Below are 21,970 nucleotides of genomic sequence, written 5' to 3'. Positions count from 1 at the left end.
AACCAGAGGCCATTGCTCACAGGTCTATCTTCAGCTGTATTTCAAATTTTGATCACTAAAAAATTAAAGTTTTAATTAAAAAGAAAAGCAACTCTGAAAAAGGAATTCAAGCCCATTCTTACCAATAGCTCTGGAGACTGACAGGCTCCCATTCACCCTCCAGGCTCCAAACCAGACCACGCAGCCACCAAGTGCCTCAATGCGCTTCTTCTCATCCTAAACGGCAAGACAACACAGGAGTTGTTTGGACAGAGCGCTTCCTACTGCCATCACGCTCTCAACACTTCAAAAAATATTTGGTGTTTTCACAAACACAGCATGGTGCAGCCTGCAGGCCCCACCAGATGAGAACGAAGGATTTGCATACAAATCCATACCAACTTCCAAACAAACCAGGATAACTGGAACCAACGCTGCTGCTCCAAGAGACGTTGGCAAGGCAACATGCAGTGTCCCAGCATCCCACATAAAGCTGATCGGCTTCAGTGGTAAACGCTGCTCAGGTGTACTTAAACCAGGCCATTCTCACCTCTCGATCTGGTTTGTGGGGTTTCATCAGTTCCACAGCTTGGCCTCTCCTCACGAGCATAACCTGCGAGTCCCCAAGCCAAGCCACATGCAGCATATTTCCTCGGATGAAAGTCACCACCCCGGTGGTTCCACAACGCAGACTCTGGATAGGGTGAAAAAAAATGCCCCCAGTTTTAAATAAGCCAATAAAAACCATTACAAAGGGTTTTCCTGCTTAACTCGAGGACAGAACATGTTGATATTCCAATACACAGCCTGTTCCCAGGGAGGAACAGGCAGTGCTTTCCTTACTGCTACGACTGTTCAGCAACAGCCCCTCAGAGCCAACCTGGCTGAATGCAAGTCATTGATTTTGCCCCGTGACTTCCCTTGCATTGGAATCGCGTTTCAGAAGCTGGGCTCTGCTTGTGATCGGCCGTGCTACTGTTTTAGTTGATTTCCTGTGCCTGTTTCCTATCTGTTGATACAAACGCGGGCACGCTAATGAACTTGGAGGGAGGTTTATTTGTAAGCATCTTGAGTTCCCTGCACTTAACTCAGCTCTTGCATAAGTTTAGGAGGCCTAGGAGTCAGTTATCCATTTGTTCTTGCTTTCTGGAGCTCAGAAAAACGTATGTTGTAGAGACGAGGAAAAAACCACCACCCCAAGGACTAAACCTAGTTAGCACGCGAATGTAAGAATAGCAGCAGCATCCTTGTAAACGAGCTGGATATTGTGAGAAGTGGAGGCTGGCATCTTTATGGAACATGAAGAAGCTCACCAGCAGGCATCAGCTCTATGGACTGTGCCTGGACAGCTCTGGGCTGACCCCCGGCCTGTGCTCAGCACGGCACTTGGAGCCCCCCTCCTAACAAAGACAGAATGTATAGATTAATACTTTCAGAGTCAAGCCCAGGTAACTCAATCACCTCTCTGGCTGCCTTCTGGACAAAGCGCTCGTCCGTCACCCGGAAAGCTCGGCACAGCGCCTCTGCCGGGTCATGCTGAAACATCTCCTGATGGACCATGTTCACATGGAGATGGATGGAGGCATAGATGGCAGCATCCACTCCCCCATGACCATCAAACACTGCAAAATAAGCTTGCTCTTCTTGGTCCTGTCAATGGAAACACATTGAGAAAACAACTCAGGAGAAAGCAATGCAAACAGCTAATTGGATTGTCTTAAAACTTTTGAACTTGAGATCTGTGGTGTGCTCATTAAATTGCACATTGAGGCAGAGTCTGCACTGGAAAAACAAACCACTCGGACCATCTTCGCTAGCATCAGTGGGAAATTTCCACCTTACTGCTGATCAATTCTACCTGCAAACTGCAAGAGATGTCCTGCAAGATTCACCTGTGTAGCTCTCTCACAGCTCCTTATGTCCCATTTGTTACAATTCAGTCACTCAACTCAAATAGAAAGTGCCATTCTCATCAAATTGCGCAGGAGTTTTTGTGACTGCAGGAACCACAGAGAGAGAACAACATCCAATACAGTTTGCATGAAGTCTACATCAAGACTGGAATCCACCAGGGATAAAATGCCAGTACAGATAAAATGTGAAGCTAGCCAGCCTCTGCTTTCATTCTTCCTTTTTTTTTTTTTTTTTAAATCTAATCCATATCACCTTAGATGCCGTTTTTTTAAAAAAAAGTATGTACTCTCTCATCAGATAATTGTGATTACATTCACAAATCAAATACAGCAAAATCAGTCATCTTCAAGCCAGTTTTCTCAGTTTCCCCTTATCTGTTCAGACAGAAACAATGCTGTACCAAGAGACATCAACTCCTCTGCCTGTTCATACATACAACACACCAACCCACTGTCAGTGCCAATTCAACCTTGACAGCCATCTCAATGACTAGAATATTTGTACGTTGTAATTTTAAAGTAATGGGCTCCAACACAAATTGGAATAAGAAAGCTGACAATTGACAGGCAAAGGAAACATCTGCCTCTGTTTGCATTAATATCATTTAAAGGCAAGAATGTGGATGGGGCAGAAGATGGTTATTAAAGTGACAGGATGCAATAAAGAATCAATTATACAGCAATCTGATCCTAAAGGTAAAATTCTTGCCACTTTCTTCTATTTGCCATTCTTCAGTGTCCAGTTTTATATCTGAAGGAAGGGCAAGCATTAGTGTTTGACCGATGGCAACAGAAACTAATGGAGGGAAGTCTGGCCCCAGTTCCACCAAACTACTCATGTTGCTAGATTCTTGTGTGAACTGCACCCCATTCTCCTGTAAGTTTTGTGTTTTGGGTTTGTTTTGGGTTTTTTTTTTTACTTTCTTTCCTTATTCTTGCTTTTGGCTTCTTCCTTGCAAGAGAAAGGGCTGAAAAGCAGTACAGACCCACCCCTGTAGACAGCTGGCATCGGTGCTGAACTGTGAGCTGAACCCCTTCATTTCCATTGGCAATCCTCTGCTACACCTGGGCACCTGCAGCCAAAGAGAGGCTCCTGCCTTGATTTATCACATAGTGCTACAACGCATCAGTTGCCTCTCACAAAGGTAGGGCTGCTTTCTGCACGATGGCACGTCAGTCCTTCAGCCACTGCATGAGTGGCTGCGTCAGGACGGGCCAGATACAAACTTTGTTTAGTTAGATAACATTTCACCAGAAGTCTGTGAAAATTGCTCTTTTATTCTATATACCCTACGTAGAAACAGCATGTCATACTGCCGCTATGGTTACAGAATAGCAACTGAACTAACTTAAGACCAGGTTTGTCTCTCGACTGTCAATCCTCCTCAGGTCCATCACAGGTATGGCTTTCATTTTCACAGTAGAAGACTGCCTAGTTTCCCCAAGAATGGAAATTGTGTTTAGCACTGCATTTGTCTTCCACATGATCTCTTTTTACCTCAAGGTTGAAGAGCATGTTGAAGTCCGGGATGCAGACGTGCTTGTCTTCCATCTTCCTGCGCATATTCTTGATGGCATGGATGGATGTCTCGTAGTAGCGGTGGGGCTTCGGCTGGAGTGGAAAGTCTTTCACCCAGTTGCTGCAGATCTCATGCAGTTTGCTAAAAACTAAGCGGGCTAGCTTCACTGTCTCAATCTCTGGGGAAGGCAAAAACCACAAATGAAAGGCTAAGAGTGTTATTCAGTGAGAATTTTTTTCTTGCATACATTACAAAGATGAAACAAAACCATTTTAGCCAAGCAGTTGAAATGGATGTCAGCAGGGAAATTCTGGGCTCTGATGCATAAGAAGAGGAAGCCAAACTCACCATAATCAGCATTCATCAGTAAGCAGCTCATTGTTTGTTTGTCTTTTTAACTTAAAACATTCCCCCGTGCCTTTGGGGAACTCATTTGCAGCATCAGAAAAAATGAAAAGCAAGTACGTTTCCCTCAGCATTTGCTCCCCCGTGTCGCTCTGCACAGGGTGGTGCAGCTGTGCCACGGCAGCTCTGATAGGGACTTCATCACGACATATAGCATCACATACGAAAACCACAATCCATTACAATGACGTATTGGTTTTAGACCAAACGGTCTATTCCAAACACCACCTCACTGCAGAACTGAGGCAATACAATGGCAAATAACCTACAGAAATTAATAGCGTTACTTTAAGATATTTTGGCAGTGTACACATCGAGTAGTGTACATATCCAGGTACCTTCTCAGTTTCATAACGTTATTCCCAGATTCCTGACTAGACAGTGTGTCAAAGAAATCTGCATGAGCAAATGAGAAAACCATAAAGGTCTTAAATTTAAGAAAATGATGAACTGTCACTCCTGAGAAATAGTAATTTTAAAATGTGAAAACTCGGGCACTTGACAATCGTTCTGAAGCTCAGCGGAAGAAAACAGGAAGCAAGAATCAGAGCTGAACACATCAAAGTCTCCTTGTTCATGATCATTCACCAAAGCCAGATCATTCACCAGAGATCTTCAAAGCTAAACAGCAGCAATCCATGAGTGCCAACCATTCCTGGAGGAGGAACGGCCCAAATACAGGGAGCAGAGGGGAGGGTTACCGCATCTCTCAGTTCACAGAAATTCTGTGAAGAACCTAAAAGCAGCATTTACTAATTTCTGTACGAGGTCTACACAAGATGTAGGCTATAGTGATCAGGGGGCCAAGATCCTTAGGAGCAAGATATATTCCCAGCTCTGCTGATTATGAGTTGGTTCAAGCTTGATCTGCAAGAGCAGCCATTAAGCTGGAAATAAGCTATAAACATAGTCAAAAGAAGGAGCCCTAGCTTCGTCATCACACAGCTTTAAAAACAAGCGGTGGAAATCAAATGACTGGGTCATCCCACCACTGCCATAGCAATGGGTACTGATTCCCCCACAGCACTTACACTGCTCTCACTGGTGCCACCAGAAATCTCTTTGCTGGGTAATATATTTGAAGAGGGAACACGTACAGCCTGACATGTCCAAATTATATTTTCCAGAAGTGAACCCCACAGACTTGCTCATCCATTTTTTTCCAGTGGGCACGTATGAAGGGCAATGGTGTACGTTTCAATGTCACCTGGCTGTTACACTTCAGAGCGTCACTCTGAAGGACGAACGGAGTAAACCCACTGGCTGTGCTGAGATACTAAACACCCATCCCCAGCAAGGAGTATGCGTAGTGTCAGCATCATCAATAATTGCTCCTGAGGTTAAAAGAGGAGAAAGGCCTACAACAGTGAAACCACCCCCTCACAGCTGTAAATTACTCATCAATTGTTAATGTTGCAGCGCTGAGCCAGAGCTGACTCAGCTGTCATTGTGGTTGTGTCATGGAGAATTTCATTTCCCTCCTGCTGCTCCAAAATCCCCAGCGTTGGAAGTAGCGTTTAATTGTACCACAGCTAGTGGGAAATCCAGCTCAGGCATTATTGTTCCCAAAGATGACTGACTTTTAAGGCAAAATCAGGTTAGAAAGAATACCAGTAATCAGATTCTGCTTTTTAGTACCTAAATTTTAAGCATTTTCTTGAAAATGTGGACAGTGTGACAACAGGGATCAGTACCCAGGTTTGTAGACATGCCATCAAGCCAATGACCAAGGTTTTCCTTAATCTAATAACTCCAGTTTCTGACTAGTCAATGACCTCTTTGTGTCCTGGTTATAGTAATCCCATCTCCTAGTACCTGGAATGACTGGGTAGTGGGACTTTGCAATTTGCTTTGTGAAGTCTGATGGATATTTTAGATACCTCCACCACGTAAGGTGGCCCTACTATCCAGCCTCCTTTGGTGGTTTGTTAACAATGCTGACCCCCCACGTGAGTATCTTCCTCCATGAAAAAGAAAACTAAACATTCTTAACCTGACCTTTTGAAAAGGAAATCAAATGTCTGTCAGTTCTCATGGGAGCTCTCTCGCTCCTCTCCAGTTTAACTGGAAGAGAAGAATCAGTCGTGGCCTATGACTCTCAGATTCTCTTCCTGATGTCCAAAGACATATGGTCACCCTGAATGTATCAGGCCCATATTCTTGCATTCCTACGTTTGTGGGCTCAAAACAGTTTTTCTTCTTTTAAGATTAACATTCTTCTTTCATGAAGCTTCTAATTTCCTTTCCACCAGCATACCAATAACTGCTTTTACCAGTCCTAAGCATACAATATGATTTGTCATGTTGCACTACTCAGACTGAAATGTGTCACTAAGGAAATTTGGAATAATTTTTTTCTTCTAGCAAATTCAAACTTGAGGCAAATCAGGTAAATGTCTCCTTGCATTATGCAGAGTAAAAATCTTTCTGGGTTCATAAGAAAAACTGACGTAGAGTTGGATATCAAAACCAGCCAGCTAAATTCAGCTTGGTTTCCCATTCTGCAGCAGTCCAAACATCATTAGGATAAACAGTGAACTCTGAGCACAAAGCTTCAAGATGTAGAAATCCCATTTTCATCACCTGCTACAGTTGCCTTTGTTTTCTTTCAAAGCATGAAAGTCTCCCTGTATGGTACCAGTTAGGGCATTCATCAGTCGCAGCTCTCTTCTAAGTAACTAGCCCAGGTTTCTCAAAGGACTCCTACTAAGAAACACAGCTAGAATGGAGTTACTGACCTTTTGCAATGAAATCGCCTTCAGTCCTGCAGGAATCCCCCTAGTTTTGTTACATTTTTGTTAGCCAAACCTTGTATCACTTGAGCTAATGCTCTGTTTCGAAAATTACCATTTATGGTATATTATTTGAAATTGCAGTATTCATATGAAACCACTGCTTTACTATGGTCCGGAAGATGTTCTCTCTCTTCCTCTCCCCCTTTATCTTCATATTTTAACACTTTACATTGCATCTGTAAAGGTTGTTTTTTTTTTTTTCAAGTACCTTCATTACGACAATTCACCTCAACATACTGCATCTGGAGTATCACATTTTTAGTGCATGTTATAGCCCATACACATATCAATCTATGTTTGCATCTGTGTATTACAGATTTAGATATATTTAAATGGCAGTTTCTGTAGGTGTGAGGGTTTTGTGGTTTTTTGGGTTTTTTTTCTCTTTTTCCTTTTTTGTTGAACTCTTTAGATATTCCGTGTGGAGGCTTAGTCAACATTTCCTTGGAGACTGTCAAATATTTATGCAAGTCTCAGAGATCTCAATTTGAAATTAATGAAGGCTGCTCAGCCAGAACAATGACAAATCTATTCCATTTACCTGCTCAGCAGGAGGAGGCAGCAATACCTACAAAAAGGGAACCCATAGCATGTTTTTCTGTTTTGCAGGTTTCCAAAGGCCTCTGAGAAATACAGCAGAATCTTCCTTTTTGAAGAGCCAGGTTTATATATCCGACTTAGCCCCAGAATCATTTACTTATTTTTTTATCAAAAAAGGAGGGAACAAAGTGGTTTGGTGACTGTATTTTCAAGATCAAATGACAGAATTCCTCTCAATACATGTGAGGAACATTGTTCTTCATTGTAATGAGCACCCCAGAAAGTTTTTCAAGGCTATTTAGGTCAGCAGAATCCTGAAACAATTTAGGGTGCATGGCTTTGAGCTAGATACTGCAAAAATCTTGTTAGCCAACACAGATAAATGGAGAAAAGGAAATTTTCCTTTTAAGCATGGAATATCTTTATACTATCCTTTGCTAAAGCAAAAAAAAAAAAAAAAAAAAGCCATAGTAAAAACTATACTGAGTGAAATAATTCAGAATTAAGTTCTCTCTTCCCACATATATTTGACTTTGCTCTAAGGATGAAGGAGGACAACTGGCACTCGCCAGCAAGCAGCAGGACCATATAGTCTAAAGGACTTATAAAGAAATTCAGGGCCACCAGATACAGTCTTATGAAGGTGCACTTAAAAGGAAGAAGTGATTTCCACCTCTTAAGGAGCAAAAATTTGATAAGAGAGTCAAGTACAACTTGAGAAAGGCATTTAAAAATAGAGAAAGAATTCAATAGTAAAAGTTGAAACTAGACAGGATTCAAAGATGAGAAAGCTTTGACTAAGAAATTAGCCACTAGCTCAGTCAGGAGTGGTGGTGAATTCTCCATTCATCTTTTTCCATCAATATGGGATACTCCTTTACAAGAAATCTAGTCCAACTTCACTTAGCTAGCTGGTAGAAGGAACTAATTTGAGGAAAATCTAGTCGTTACCATTGAAGTGGTCAGACTAGGTGGATCACTGAAGTCAGTGCTGACTTTGAAAATCTATGAATTATCTGCAAAATGTTCCAGTATACACTGTAAATGATAGATGCACACTATGTAAAATTGTACATCATCATGCGCAGATGTACTTACGTATGATCCCATCTGCGTTGTCCACATGCTTTGGTAAGTAGTGTGCTGAAAGATCACTCTGAAGGACTTCATCTGAAGTTGCTCTAGCTAAAGCAGCAGCCAAAAATGAGGGGCAATTACTGCAGAAGAAAAAAAAAACACAGAAAGAAACCCACAAAAAGATATTTTCATCTGATTTAGCAAGGTAACTTGCAGTCAGGGAAATATATAACAATACTTTTCTATAAACAAACAGGAATTTGAACCAAGATTTGTAAAACTTCTGATTCTTCTCTGCTAGACAGCACCACAACCCTGCAGCAAGACCTCAAACTCACAATATGGATTTTAGTAACCCCATTTCACTCTTATGTTCCCTGTTTCTTAAGTTTTAATGTTCCATTTCGTAACCTCTATTTAAATGCTTTTGAAATCCCCCTGAATCCCTTGAACCCCCCTGCAGAGTCTGTCATGCAACCCTTGCTTAGCACACATTTTCTACATGTGCATTACACACTTTTCTCTTAAGCCCATTCTGTCGTTTCTCCTAAGAATTAAGAGTCAGGATTCCAAAGGATAAGAGAAGTCCTCAGTTTTGAAAGTGTCCAAAACCTCACCAAGGGACACAAAGTTATGGCAAACCCATAGGAGGTATGAAGTTGATGTGCATAAGGTTAAAAAGCTCCCTCGTGAATGATCTCTATCAAGAGTAAAGTGGCTTTAACTTGCTGTAGCTTAATTAAGCCTGATATCTCCCAAGGTTAATTAATCTATAGCAAACCAAGGCCACTTTAATGTACATTCTCTCATTCAAGAGGATTTTAATACCTCTTCATTTATGCATAATTTTGTATTTCCCATTGGTCTGCCTTAACTTCTCCAGGTGTCTCTTGCTGACACAGCCTGAAACTTCCAGTTTCCATAGTTATCATCAGCTATCATAGTTATCCATGTCCCCCATAAAACGTGTCTATCATCGCAGGACCGCACAGAGACATACCAGCTAATTTCAGTCTCAGAAACCGTCCATCAAGAACAGAATTCTGCATCAGCTAGTCCAGGGAACAGGCAATGAGCACGCATACTTCCTTAACCTATTTCCTCTGCTTAGGCCCAGTAAGTCTGTTCACATGCTTTTAGCACGGCTGGAGAAGGGGCGTTAGCCTAGAAGCATCAGTCCAACCACTTCCAGAGCAGAAAAACTTCTACACACGAAACCGGACTTGTCAGACTTCGTTCGGGAGCCCAAGAAGCACATGGCAACCGTCACTTGCGTTCACATTTGGTTCACTGCCCAGGAAAGCCAACTGCCATCCTAAACTGGCCCACATGTCGTAGCTTCAGCAGTGAAATCTGAATTCCAGAAAAAAATCAGATTCGGTACACTTGGGTTTTTCTGAAAAGCCATTTTACCATAAAGTTTTCCAGATTCTTGATACCAAATGCTGCTGCAAACAGTAGGATTATGTAACAGATTTAGAAAATGTACACAAAATAAATCCTCCAAGCCTCATTATTTACTATTCAACATATCTATAAATTATTTAAATACAAGATTAACAATAAATAGCTTTGTCCAAGTGACACATTGTCACGAGACAAGCTCTGACCCTTGAAGTTACGCAGAAAGCCACTCATACCACATTACTGCACCATCAGTAAGAGTATTTCCTAGAATTAGCAGCCGAGTATTCTGCTCACGCAGCACCTCCAAGCCTCAGCAACGTGCGCGCTAATGAAGCACGACTGCTGGAGGAAATCAGCTGTCTTAGGACTGGCTCTTCCCAGCACAACACAGGATCTCTGATCCTATTTACATACGGCAATGCCCGCTGGTAGGAGCAATCAGCAAGAGGAAGACACACCGGGACCTCCTTTACTTCTGGTGCGTGTAGGAGCTGATTTTCTATCTCGTCTCGTCCACCTTTATTTAGCTCACAAAGAGCGGGTTTTTCATTTCTATTATTAGCTCCAATACTCCAGAGCAGTGATACTGGTTACTGTTCACGTTACATGCAATTTCCATGTTATAACAAAAGCAAGAGATTGCGATGCCTGGGATAGAATAATTATGCCAGCAGTTAGCAACACCGTGAGGACAACATTATGAAAAAATGCAGAGAAAGATTAAGGTTCAGCCTAAATAACGCACAGCAGAAGAATCCCTGCTGAAAGCACTTACAAGCCAGACAGAGCTCGCTTTGGGCACAAACATAACAGGCTGTGCTAGCACCTGCAGGAATCTGAGCTTGTTTCCCAGGCCAAGGCTTACCCTCACCAGCTCAGTGCTGAAACTTTTTAGGAAAATCAAACTTGGTTTGTGTCACTTATAAACAACCCCTTAGGAACATCCACTGATGGGCAAAGAGGGAACCTGGTTGCTAAAATAGAGACTCAGGACCTAAACAACAGAGAAAAAATACCCCCCGACACGAGGAACCTCTGCTCTGCCTTGGCTTGGAAGGCCACGTCTATGAAGACCCAGAGTCACGAACGTGCATATCTGAAATTTGAGATATTATTTTAACTGTAGTGACAGATTACAAAATTGAAAGGTGCCTTTACAGCGTATGTAGCTGGCCAGAGCATTTCCCCAATCAGCTCCCAATGCTATTTACATGTCCCTACAGCCAGTGCTAGCAGTTTCACACAGGAGCTCTTTATCTAGCCACAGAGTGCCTTTCCATTACAATACTAAACCTACACAAAAAGCCGCTAAAGATGTTATTAGATAAATTAGAGGATTTTAAGTACATCCTTCCTGATTCTCTGGCAGTGTGGGTGTGTTTAGAACACCCACAGTTGCATTGCAGCAATCCTGGAATAACTCTGCTAAGGTAATAAATCAAGCCTCAAAGTGGACCATTTCCATCAATTAAGTTTGAGAAAAAGAAGTCTGAAGTGGGCTTAACTCAGCCTACCTATTACGATGTTACCAGTTTAACACACAACTCTGCTCCCTCCTGATAGCATTAAGGTGGTGAAGACTTTCAAACTTTTCCTCTGAGCTATTCCTCTGTGCTGTAAATCTAATATAAGGTCTCCTACTAAAAAAAAGAGATGACAAACTTAAAATTCTTATTGCATGAAAGTTCACCATCGGGATTTGAGTGACTTATCAATTTTGAGGCAAAAGGTAGAGAAAATAAATCAGCTGAAGGTTATCCTTCTATGTCTGGCCACTCTTTGTCCTAATAATAACAGCTGCCTGCCAAAGAATTAATTGTCCTTGACATTTGTTCATCACAAAGCTTCTTATGTCGCCGTTAGAGGACTATGCCATGTAAGCAGGGAAGTGACCAGATGCAGACAGATGACTTCCTCTTCCTGATTAGCACAACTCAAAATTTACTTCTCTTACTTGGCTGCTGAGAGGACTTTAGATGAATTACTTCTCCCCTTCAAGGAACAGCAGACTGCACTGGAAGGTTTTTTTACTTCTTCTAAAATAGATTAGATGTTGAAGTCAAACCGCTGTCAGGACACTTCATTATTGTTACAACAAGACAAATGAAGAATCAGGTCTGGGATCTTTGGTTTTATCATAAAAGCGAACACTCAGGTGAGCACCTACAGCATCCCACAAAACAGCAGAGACCCACACTGGAACGATCAGACTTTGCCACGCTGGTAGTCCTCACCTGTCCTCACATCTTTTACACAAAACGAGAAGTAGCAGACAGGATCCACGGGGACACGGGAGGCGCATTGCGTCCTGCCGCTGGCGTAACTAAGGGTCACCTGGTGGCCGCTGAAAAGAAATTCTTCTGCCACATTCTAGATGCTCAAATGTTATTAGTCATTAAGTTTATGACAAACTGAAACTGGGAGGGCACGATCTTGTTTAGCAGAGAGCTGAGAGCTAGAATGCCTCGGTCTATTCATAGCCATGCCACTAATTCAGCAGCTGACCTTGGACGAGTCACTTCACCACTCAGACCTTCGAGTCCTCATCTACAAACAAGGGCTGATAACGTCGTTTCCTGGGGGAGAGGAGGAGTAGGAGGAAGGCTGTAGAAGGCTTAATTCAGTGTTCGTAAAATACTCGGAGATTTCTAGGTAAGAGCACAACTGGAGGGAAAAATATCAAGATGATAGGGGGAGATATTTTTAATCTATACAAGATTTACGGAGCTTCCATACTTTTTTCTCGCTCCATATTCTCTGTTCTCATATGCTGCCAGAAGTGCTAAGTGGAATACACGGGCAAACAACAGCTCTAGACAGCCAGGCTTAGTCTGGTGCAGACGGCTAACTCACGGTCATAAATGACTGTACGATGCAAACATTTTTAGAAAAGTTGATGCATCTCAAAAGGGGAAAACAACGAAAAAAAGACATCAAGTTCTTAAAACTCAGTAATGCTGGTGTTCCTGGAGTATTAGCACTGCTGATGGGAAAATGGTGCTACAGGCTCATTACTGCCCCTGACCAAAATACACAACTGAGTGCCACCAGTGCTGAAAATACTTAACGCTGTCATGGTCTGCTGTAACCGATGAGGCATCACTAACCCAAATAAAGCGGGAAAAATGGACTGAAACGTACTGGTGCCTTTCAAAGGCCAAAAGGGTCAGTAAATCACAAACCATACAGTGTTCCTATTACCTCAAGAATCCCCTGACGTTACAGAACAGCAATTGTTTTAGTTAGAATGAAACATGATTTAAATAGAAATGCTATTCAATCTGCTGAAACACAAAACAAATCCACAGGCAAACAGTATAAAGCATCGTATAGAGTTTCACACAGCAATCCAAGACCAAGAACATGACCTGAGAAGAACCAAGTACAGCACACTCCCATAAGGCCTATAATTTACTGCGTTAGCAAAAGACTTTGTAGGGATGACAAGCTAACTGCACCCTTTCCAAAAGACATTACACTGGGGATGCAGTTTGGTAAACACTCCTGTGTTAATGTGGCCTGTTGCAAGTTCTTGTTAGAAAGCAAGTTTTGCAAGATTCAATTTAAGAAAAACCTCATTTGTCCCCAGCCTGTATTTACAAAACACTCCGAAGCCCCATGAGACTTCTTCCAGATGGAGCTTCTTATACAGTCTGGAAGGTCTTTGAAGAAGCCTTTAAAGTCTGTATTATTGAAGGTTCCCATGCTGTGAACTACAGCAGTAATGAGCAGAGAAATTCTTTGGGAAGATCCTTTGGCTGTTTACCCAGCCCTCCCTTCAGCCACCTCCTGTTCCCGTGGCCATCCAGAAAGACAGGGCGCGAGCTGAGGGGCTTCTCTTTGTCCCCTAACTCCTGGAAGTCAGATAGGACTCAGAGAGGAATATTCTGTTAAGCAGTCCTTCGACCCCAAAATGATTATGGATGTGTCTTCTAATTATGCCAAGCGAATGCTATTTCCAGCTCCTGTCTCTGCAGGTTCTCCTCTCCTTACTCACAAAGCACCGCTCTCTCCTGCAAGCTCACTGCTCTGCTCTGACCTGTGCTGTTCCCTTGCTTTGCACAGCTGGTGAAAGTTTTGATGCTTATTTAAAGCCTGGTCACGGTGGACAAATGGAGTATGGTTTTTTTCCTAACACATGGTGAAAGCCTGCACTAGATTTTAGCTGCTGCAGTGAGTTACTAAAAAAAACCCAGCACAAACACACAAAAAAAGAAACAAACAGAAAAAACAATGCACCTTTTAAAAGACTGCATAATCAAAGCTCCTTGAGAAGTCATTTGAGCTGGCAGCGTTGAGACAGTAAAGATGCTTGATAAATCTGTTTGAAGGAGCTGAAAATGTGCTACACAAGGAAGCTGCTATCTATAGGCTTCACAGAGACAGCTGCCTGGTCACATTCAAAATTATTCTGTCCTTGTGGTGACAGTTGTAAGCAACAGAAATATAATACACAACCAATACAAAAATACACTCTTTCTGATGTGTTTACCATGCCCATATTCTGTACAGACACTGCGGTGGTACCTCTTTTTTACTAAATATTTAACCTTTTGCATTGTGCTCACTGCCATATTCTAGAGAATAGGATCAAGTTTATACAGATATTCTCCTGCAGCTTAGTCTATCTTAACTGGACATTAAAAAAAAAAAAAAAAAAAAAGAGGTGCACTGCTCATCAGATAACATCTTCAACAGCTGGAGTAAGATGCTTCAACATACCAATCAGACTTTCAGTATTTATCACTGTATTTATTTTGTAATAGCTGTATCTTACTTGTCAAAGCATTTACGGAGGCTCTGGTCTCAGGAATGTCCTAAAGACTCCACAGATAAATATAGTGAATGAGAATAACATGACTTTTGTAGGAACAATATTTTCCCTTTGCAGGTTCTTATTAGGCTCAAAGATTTTGCTGATGGTGAATATCTCAACTTAGTTGCAATCATTGAAAGTCTATCTCATAAAACAGAATAAAACCTTATATGAAGCTCATATTTGACAGCTATCACTAAGGTGAAAATACTTTACAGTCTCAATTTTAAAATAATCACCTTAAAAAAACCAACAATTTTAAAATGCCTTTAGAAATAACCTGTTAACTATCACTTGTTAACCACTACAAGTCAAAGATATTGGTTTTGACTTGTTCACAAATTAAGATCTAATCTGAGATAAAAAATATTCAAATTCTTTCCTCATTTTTTAATGAGATAGTAAGAGTCAACAAAACACTCTTTCTGGTAAAGGATATGTGAAATAGGTATGAATGGAAACCTCTAGGAAATCACGTTTAGTGATCAGATGGGAAACATTTGCAAAACCACAGAACTCAATTAGCGTGCGTTGGCGCTGATCCCACAAAAGGGCTCAGGTGCTCCACTCCTCTGTCAGGGCTTTCTGATAGGATATTATACATGGTACGAGTAAAGAAAGTGCTGTGCTGGATGGCACATCAAACTAATTTAAAAAAATCAGGGCAGAGAGCAAAATTAAAATACTGGCATGAAGAAAAATAGATGGAAGAAAGAAATGAAGAAAATTTGAAAGATAAATGAAGAAAAAAAATTGTTCGTGAAAGCATGATTGCAAGAGCGTGGTTTATATATTCTTTTATCTGATTACCTGGGAGACCTGGCTGCAAAGGGATATCCTACCTCGTTTCTCCAGTCGGAGCACTGCGGGCGAGTGCAGCTCAAACTCCCAGCCTCTGAGGTCCAGAGGCAGCTGGCACTGGATTTGTCAGTGGGTGCCAAATCTGAGATCAGGCCCCTTTCCAGCTATGCTCGCACACACACTCAGCCTCTCTCGCACCAACGTGTTTCAGAACACATCTAACACAGGCTTTCTAGCACACTACTGCAAACATCTTTCTCGCTAGAAGCTAAATAAAGGCCAAGTAAGAGATGTGATGCCACCAGAAAGAGCAAGCCCAGGTGCCCTGGAGATGTGCGCGCTCTGCCCCTTGAGTCCCCTCTCCAGCAGGGCCGGTTTTCCCCGCAGCCCCCCACATCACCATCTGTTTTACAGAACAAACTGCACACAGCGGGAACTCTGACACTGCCAGACGGATCCATCAGGGCTCAGCCCTCCCTACCCTTACCTTGGAGGGGCCATTCTCACCCACCCTGCCGCCAGTTTTCAGAAAATTGACAGGTATTCAGTTATCTTTCAGATTTCAACCCATCTTTTGACTTTGACTGAAACTGGCCTGCAAGGTTAAGCTTATCAGTGGGAGGAACCCGATGGGCAGACAGACTGAGCAAGCACAAAAGCCTTGCTCCCTTACAAACCAGGTTTTTTAAATCAACTTCTTGGAATGATGCTACTAGAATTTCCTCTGACAATACAGGTCATTAGGGGAAACCCTTGACTTTTAACATACTATCTTCAACACATGAATTAGACTGAGACCTCTCATCCATTTTCTGCCAGGTAGCAAGTCACTGCTTCCTTTCTCCGGAGGGGTAACTGCATCTGACAGTACATAAAGCTAATAAAATGTAAGCAAGACAAAATAAAAAGGTCACCTTTGTCTCTTTGATGAGGTACAATGTCACGAAGGCTAGTGTATATTTAAAAAATAAATGGTTGCTGACCACAAACCACTCATAAGCATTTGTGATTTAATGACTGTCACTAAAATGCGATTGACACTAAAGGGGTGAACTGTGAAGAATCCAAACTACATAAAACAGCTTCTACAGAGCTATTCTGCTGAATAGATCGTCTGTATATTATCTTTGAAACCTAATTCTATGATTTCTCTAACGCATTCTCACAATATGGCAGTTCTGAGGTTACTGATATTTCAATCTCTGTAGAGCTGATGCTACCTGCATTAAAGGCTGCTTTTAAAATGACAGAAGTTGTCTACTCTAACATGAACAACCCTTAAAAACCTAAGATTAATCTTCCAGGAGCTGAAAGCCAAATTACTGCAAGAAATTGAATTCCCAGAAGTGACTGTATGATAGTTTTCTTCATTACATCAAAGAACTGAAGATACAAAGTTTGCTGTTGAAAATCATATTCCAGGACTAGAGTCCTTCACACCCATATTATATCCATCCGTTATTAAAAGAAAGGTAAACCTAGACTTTGAAAGAATGCAAAGAGAAATCATTTTATTACAGAAATGGACCAGAATCCGTGAACCTCAGTTACAACACTGAGACGTCAAGGATGTATCTATATAGCAGTCTCCCCCTATCTAAATCAGAACCTTTTCTATCTGAGCAGCAAGATTCTGAGGGACTGGATAGTCTTTTACAAAATTTTAATTACTGCTATAAAGTGCATTTTACAAAATTATAAAAATATTATTATAAAATTTTAAAAATACCAGCAAGCCACATATTTGATGGACATTTATTATAAAGCTTAGATCTTTAGGATTCGGCTATGTAAATGCAAAAACATAGAAAAAAAAAAATCTGTATTTACCCTATATTTAATTAATCAAAATAATTTACTGGAATTACCCATACATGTGACTTCCAGGAATTTCTACTGAGATAAAAGATCCTTCTGGTTTTTGTTGTTATTGTTTTACAGGGATTAGCTTGCACATTTACACGGCGCATTCTCCATTCCAACAGAAATGCTTAGCATTGGAGTGACATGCCTACCTTGTAACCAGAGTCTTCTGACTGCCATTCCAAAAACCAGTTACTGCCTACTTAGCATCTCCGTGTCTGGAATGGTAACGAAGCCTACATCTATGCAAGATGCATGCTCACCTGAAGAAGTACATTTCTTAACTGGAAACCCAATGTCAACAACAGTTATCTCACAGCGAGTTTCTCTGCTAGACTGAAGCCTGTTTAAAAGCTCTACAGGACATTCAAAATGTCATTGATTTTTCTCTCTTTGGCTCTCAGTCAATTTGAAAGTCAGCATAATTCAATATCTTTCTACTAGTTCCATTAGCAAAGAAAGGGATCCATGCTTCAATCTACACTGCTTTATTGGAAAAAGTAATTTAATTTTACATCTGAAAGTGTGCCAGCATCAGCATAAAACTGTACACAGTATACATAAAATTTAATTTATAAATTCTGTATTTTGTCAAGCCAGAATGAGATGCTGTCTAAAATCAATGAGAGTGTCCAAACTTTCTCTGAAGATATTTACATATATTCTTTTTATTTCAGGTATTTTATGTTCTAGTCAGAGTTTTTGATGATTTTTCTCCTTACTATAAAATATAATGACATACTATCTAGAAAAGTTCATGTTGCAGAAAACCTTGTTGCGGCAGGCATGCTTTGCTCCTAAAAGTTCAGGCATATCATTTACTTACCACTGATTCATCTCCTACTTTTTCTCGCTGTTAAAAATAAACTTTCACTGATACTTCCCTTAACCTGAAGAGATAAACAGTACAAATGTGACGTGTCCAGAAATAAAATTTAAATAAGAATCACCCAATGCAGAGCATCTATTTTATTTTGGATCAGATTAACATGCCGAAGCCCTTAGATTACTAGTCAAAAAGAAAAATGTATTGCGCTGTTATAGTTAATGACTTAATTTCAAACAAATTAAACAAAATGCTACATAGCAGCACATACCGCTGTCTTCATTTATATCTCTACTGCAGATCATCATTAAGGCAAACAAATGTAAAATGACTTCTTTAAAAAAAGGTGAAGACAATGAATCTACAGCGCCCATTCAAATGAACAACTTTCAGTAACACCACACAGAGCTAGTCCCAAATAACTGTGCTTGGACAGTCTTCATGAAAATGAGGGGGGAAAAAAAAAAAAAAGCTGCAGGCCAGGATTTTCAAATGACATTTGATCACTTAACTTCTTTCAACCCATTGAACAAACATCAAATATAAGGCAAAACACACCCCAGAAGATTTATGACCACTGAGTCAGCAGAGAGTGTTCTCTCGCTCCCTTCTCACTCTTGTGAAACGCAGTTCATCATACAAATGGCTTGGGTGTTTATGCCAGATGTAAGATTAGATAATTAGTCATCTGAGTCCTAGATGTCAACTCTTTTGTGATACAAAATTTATTCCAAATGCACCATTTATAATCAGTTGACTTGCAAAAGCATTCTGGTGTTATACAGTAATACATCTTATGATGTACAGCCAAATATCTGACACTCTGTAGTAACAGATTCTGTTTCTGCTGTAGCAATACCCTGCCTGATCTTAGCCCTTCCAATGACTCAATTTTTTGTCTGCAAAATAGGGATAATGATATTGACCTCTGGAAAGCAATTTCAACTCTAACGATGGACAGTACCAAGAAGGGCCAGATATTACTAATTAACCCTAAACCAGGAATGGAACAAGAGAACGGTGATTTACTTGCACTGATCCCCAGAAAATACTGCTGCTCTTTTACCTACTTTCTCTGGAGCGTGACATGCAAGATAATCAAATTAAAAGCAAACATGAAAAGACTATACAGTACCTTCAAAAATAATTTTACAGATAAACATGTAACTACAAGGACATTCAAACCTTATACCGCGGGGCAAATCAAAGATTTTTAACGGCACCTCAATTTCAAAATTACTGACATTGACGCACACAGAACACAACGCCGGAGGGATAAATGGGGCTCTAAGATCAGGGCTCTTTTAAAGGAATAAACCTTTACTTACTCCAGAAAGATCACATCCTAATTCCCACTGTCACTTGTCCTTTGCAGAACTGCAAAGAATATTGGCGGGTTTAGGCTTTTAGGTTTTTTCTTTAAAGGATAATCAAAATGTTTTAGCTATTCTGTTTCACATTAAAGTCCCTAATGCATTCTGTTCTACTGAGCCACATAGTTATTTCAGTCATTCTTAATAAATAACAGTTGCCAGTAGTAGTTAAGCCAACAGATCTGAATTATTTATAGTGTTGAGGAACAGAACGGCAGATAAAATGCATTAGGGCTTTCAGTTGTTCTTGCCTGAATGACACAATGGCAGCCTTTAGATGTTTTTCCACAGGCTGTAAAATATTCTGCTTCCAATCCTGGTTTAAAAGATTTCCTAAAGAGACAACAGCCAAACCTACTGCTGTCCATCTTCAATAATCACATTCATGAAGAGCAGGTAAGAGAGAGTCTCCCAAATACAGTACATTACTTAAAAAAAAAAAAAAAAAAAAAAAAGAAAGAAAAAAAGGGCACAGACTTTGATTTGATTGAACAGGTCACATTCAAACTGCTATTTAGTATTATTAACCAGAACTTATTTATTTAGATGTTATTTAGCATGGCTCTATACCTTCCAGTTCATGATCTAAAAGCACCTCATATTGTTGAACTCAGTGTTTCTCTTCTCCTTTGCCTATAATCCCTCTTCCCTTCAGCTGGAAAAAAGCACAGATATTATCTTCATTTTACAATGGGAAATCCAGCTTCACATTCAAGGGTGGAACACGGAAATCCCAAGTCCTGTCTCTCGTCTATGCCTCTTTTTTAAAAGACCACATCATGAAACATCGAACACACAAAAACAACAGGGACAGAAATTATCTTGACAATACTTGACAAATTATGTTAAACACAGTAGTTGAGTTTATGCTCTTTGTGGCATAAAAGATGCATTCAGATATCTGCCTTGATTGACTAATGGGATAACGTGCCTCTGCTGGGCTATGTCTGGGTAGAAATTTGGGGGAACCTCTTGCTTTCCCTCCTTGTACTGCCATCACAGGGGACTGCGCCGGTGTGACATTCACAATACATCATCGATTCATGAGGAGAACCGTGCCCACAAATGACAAGGAGGGATTCACACTCAGATGCTGCAGAGAGAACTGGGGGAGTAGTTGTAAAAACATAAGCTTAAACCAAACAGTTTTCCTTTTATAGTTCACCTTCCGCTTTCTATATGGATCTATTTACAGCAGGAAACGCTGCAAATTGTAGCATCTCTAAGGAGTAAAAAGAAGAAAAAAAATGAAAACCTGGAGAGGTAAAAAACCAAACAAGCCTCCTCCTACCAAATACTAAAGAAATAAAGGGGGGGGAAATACCACTTTCAGGGCATGTCAGGTTATTAAGGTATCTGAAACTGGCTCCATCACACGTTACACTGTAGGAACGAGCCATAGTATCCAAACTGTCAAGCAGGCTCAAGTCACACAGATCTCTGTGCTTCCCCACTCTCCCTTCCTTGGCTTAGCTTCCCCACTCTCCCAATTCAGAGGCTTATTTAAAATCTGCACTCTCATTTTACTGAGACAGTTGTATTGCAGATTCCGTATGTCACAGGAGTGGCCATGCTCAAAAGATGAAGAATATGGCTTTTGCTTTGGGTAAAGCAGGTCCTGAGCCTGCGTAACATACAGCTTGCCTGCAGTATGCATCTATATATAGCTCTTTTTGTGCACAAAGGCTATATGAATTGATTCTGAACAAGCTGAGGATTTCGAACAAGTCTGCAGTGCTGTAGCCTCTCTCCCATCCTGAAAGGTACAGTGAATTATTTAAAACTTGGAAAACATGTCCTAAAATTATTTCCAGCACCATTTAAAAACAAGTCTGTGTACACATTCCAGTCACTGTTATGAGGTCAATTGAAAATATGAGCTGTCACCTTTAACAGCTATGGCATTACAAAGTAAATCTTGCAAGATTATAGACATTGTTTCTCTACCATGGGCTTCTCAATACAACACAAATTGTACCCGCGTATTCACCAAAATTTGGGGCTTTGCTTATGCAAAAGAGTCAAGTCTTTTCTTAAAATCTCATTTGTTCCATTTTATTTTGTTTGAGCAATCTTGGATTAACACATTCAATTCACCCACCTCAGAGGCAATAACGCTGCCCCCAATCTATTTCAGCTCATGTGAGAATAACCCAATGCCTCTTCTTTCTCTCTACCCCCCCCCAAAGAATATTGTCATCTTTTCCTGTAAGTTTATTATTAAACCTGTGATCTCTTCAGAAGACAGACGAGCTCTAAATATAAGGAAGAACCTGTTAGATAATACCTCAAGAAAGGAGCAGCACACAATGGCCCGTAGACAGCCCGAGCCTGAGCAAAATAAAAGTGGAAAGGGGATGAAAATCTGTAGTGTTGTCTTGCCTTTGCCCGGTGCCTGGACTTAGGTCCATCCTGTGTACAGTCAAACAGAGTAGAATATGGAATCATGTCCTACATGTGTAAAACTTAGTTTCTTATTTCTATGGAAGAAAAACAAATGCAAACAAGCAACATTATCTGGAAGTTAATTCAGAATCTGTCAAAAACTTACTCAGATCACAAGACACCTTCCTCAAGCACAACAGAACTTGTTTGAAGCTCCATGAACCAGGATTGTAAATAATACACTACTGAGGACTGACTCACCCATGGTGA

General features: G+C 40.8%; 1 protein-coding gene across 1 annotated transcript in view; it reads right to left on the bottom strand.

Moving 5' to 3' along the window:
- The window catches only part of PPM1E (protein phosphatase, Mg2+/Mn2+ dependent 1E), a 71,183-nt gene that overhangs the window by 3,970 nt on the left and 45,243 nt on the right, over positions 1–21,970 (bottom strand). Inside the window, exons 2-6 of the mRNA XM_082328459.1 lie at positions 8,251–8,369; positions 3,391–3,590; positions 1,441–1,629; positions 530–673; positions 123–216 (exon numbers count right to left, since the gene is read on the bottom strand). Of these exons, the coding sequence (XP_082184585.1) occupies positions 123–216; positions 530–673; positions 1,441–1,629; positions 3,391–3,590; positions 8,251–8,369 (746 nt within the window). The remainder of the gene's footprint in view (positions 1–122; positions 217–529; positions 674–1,440; positions 1,630–3,390; positions 3,591–8,250; positions 8,370–21,970) is intronic.

Source organism: Platalea leucorodia (assembly GCF_965183815.1).
Source record: "Platalea leucorodia genome assembly, chromosome: 16".
Taxonomy (NCBI): Eukaryota; Metazoa; Chordata; class Aves; order Pelecaniformes; family Threskiornithidae; genus Platalea; species Platalea leucorodia.
The sequence above is the reverse complement of the archived record's forward strand: the minus strand, read 5'-3'. Positions and strand labels throughout refer to the sequence as shown.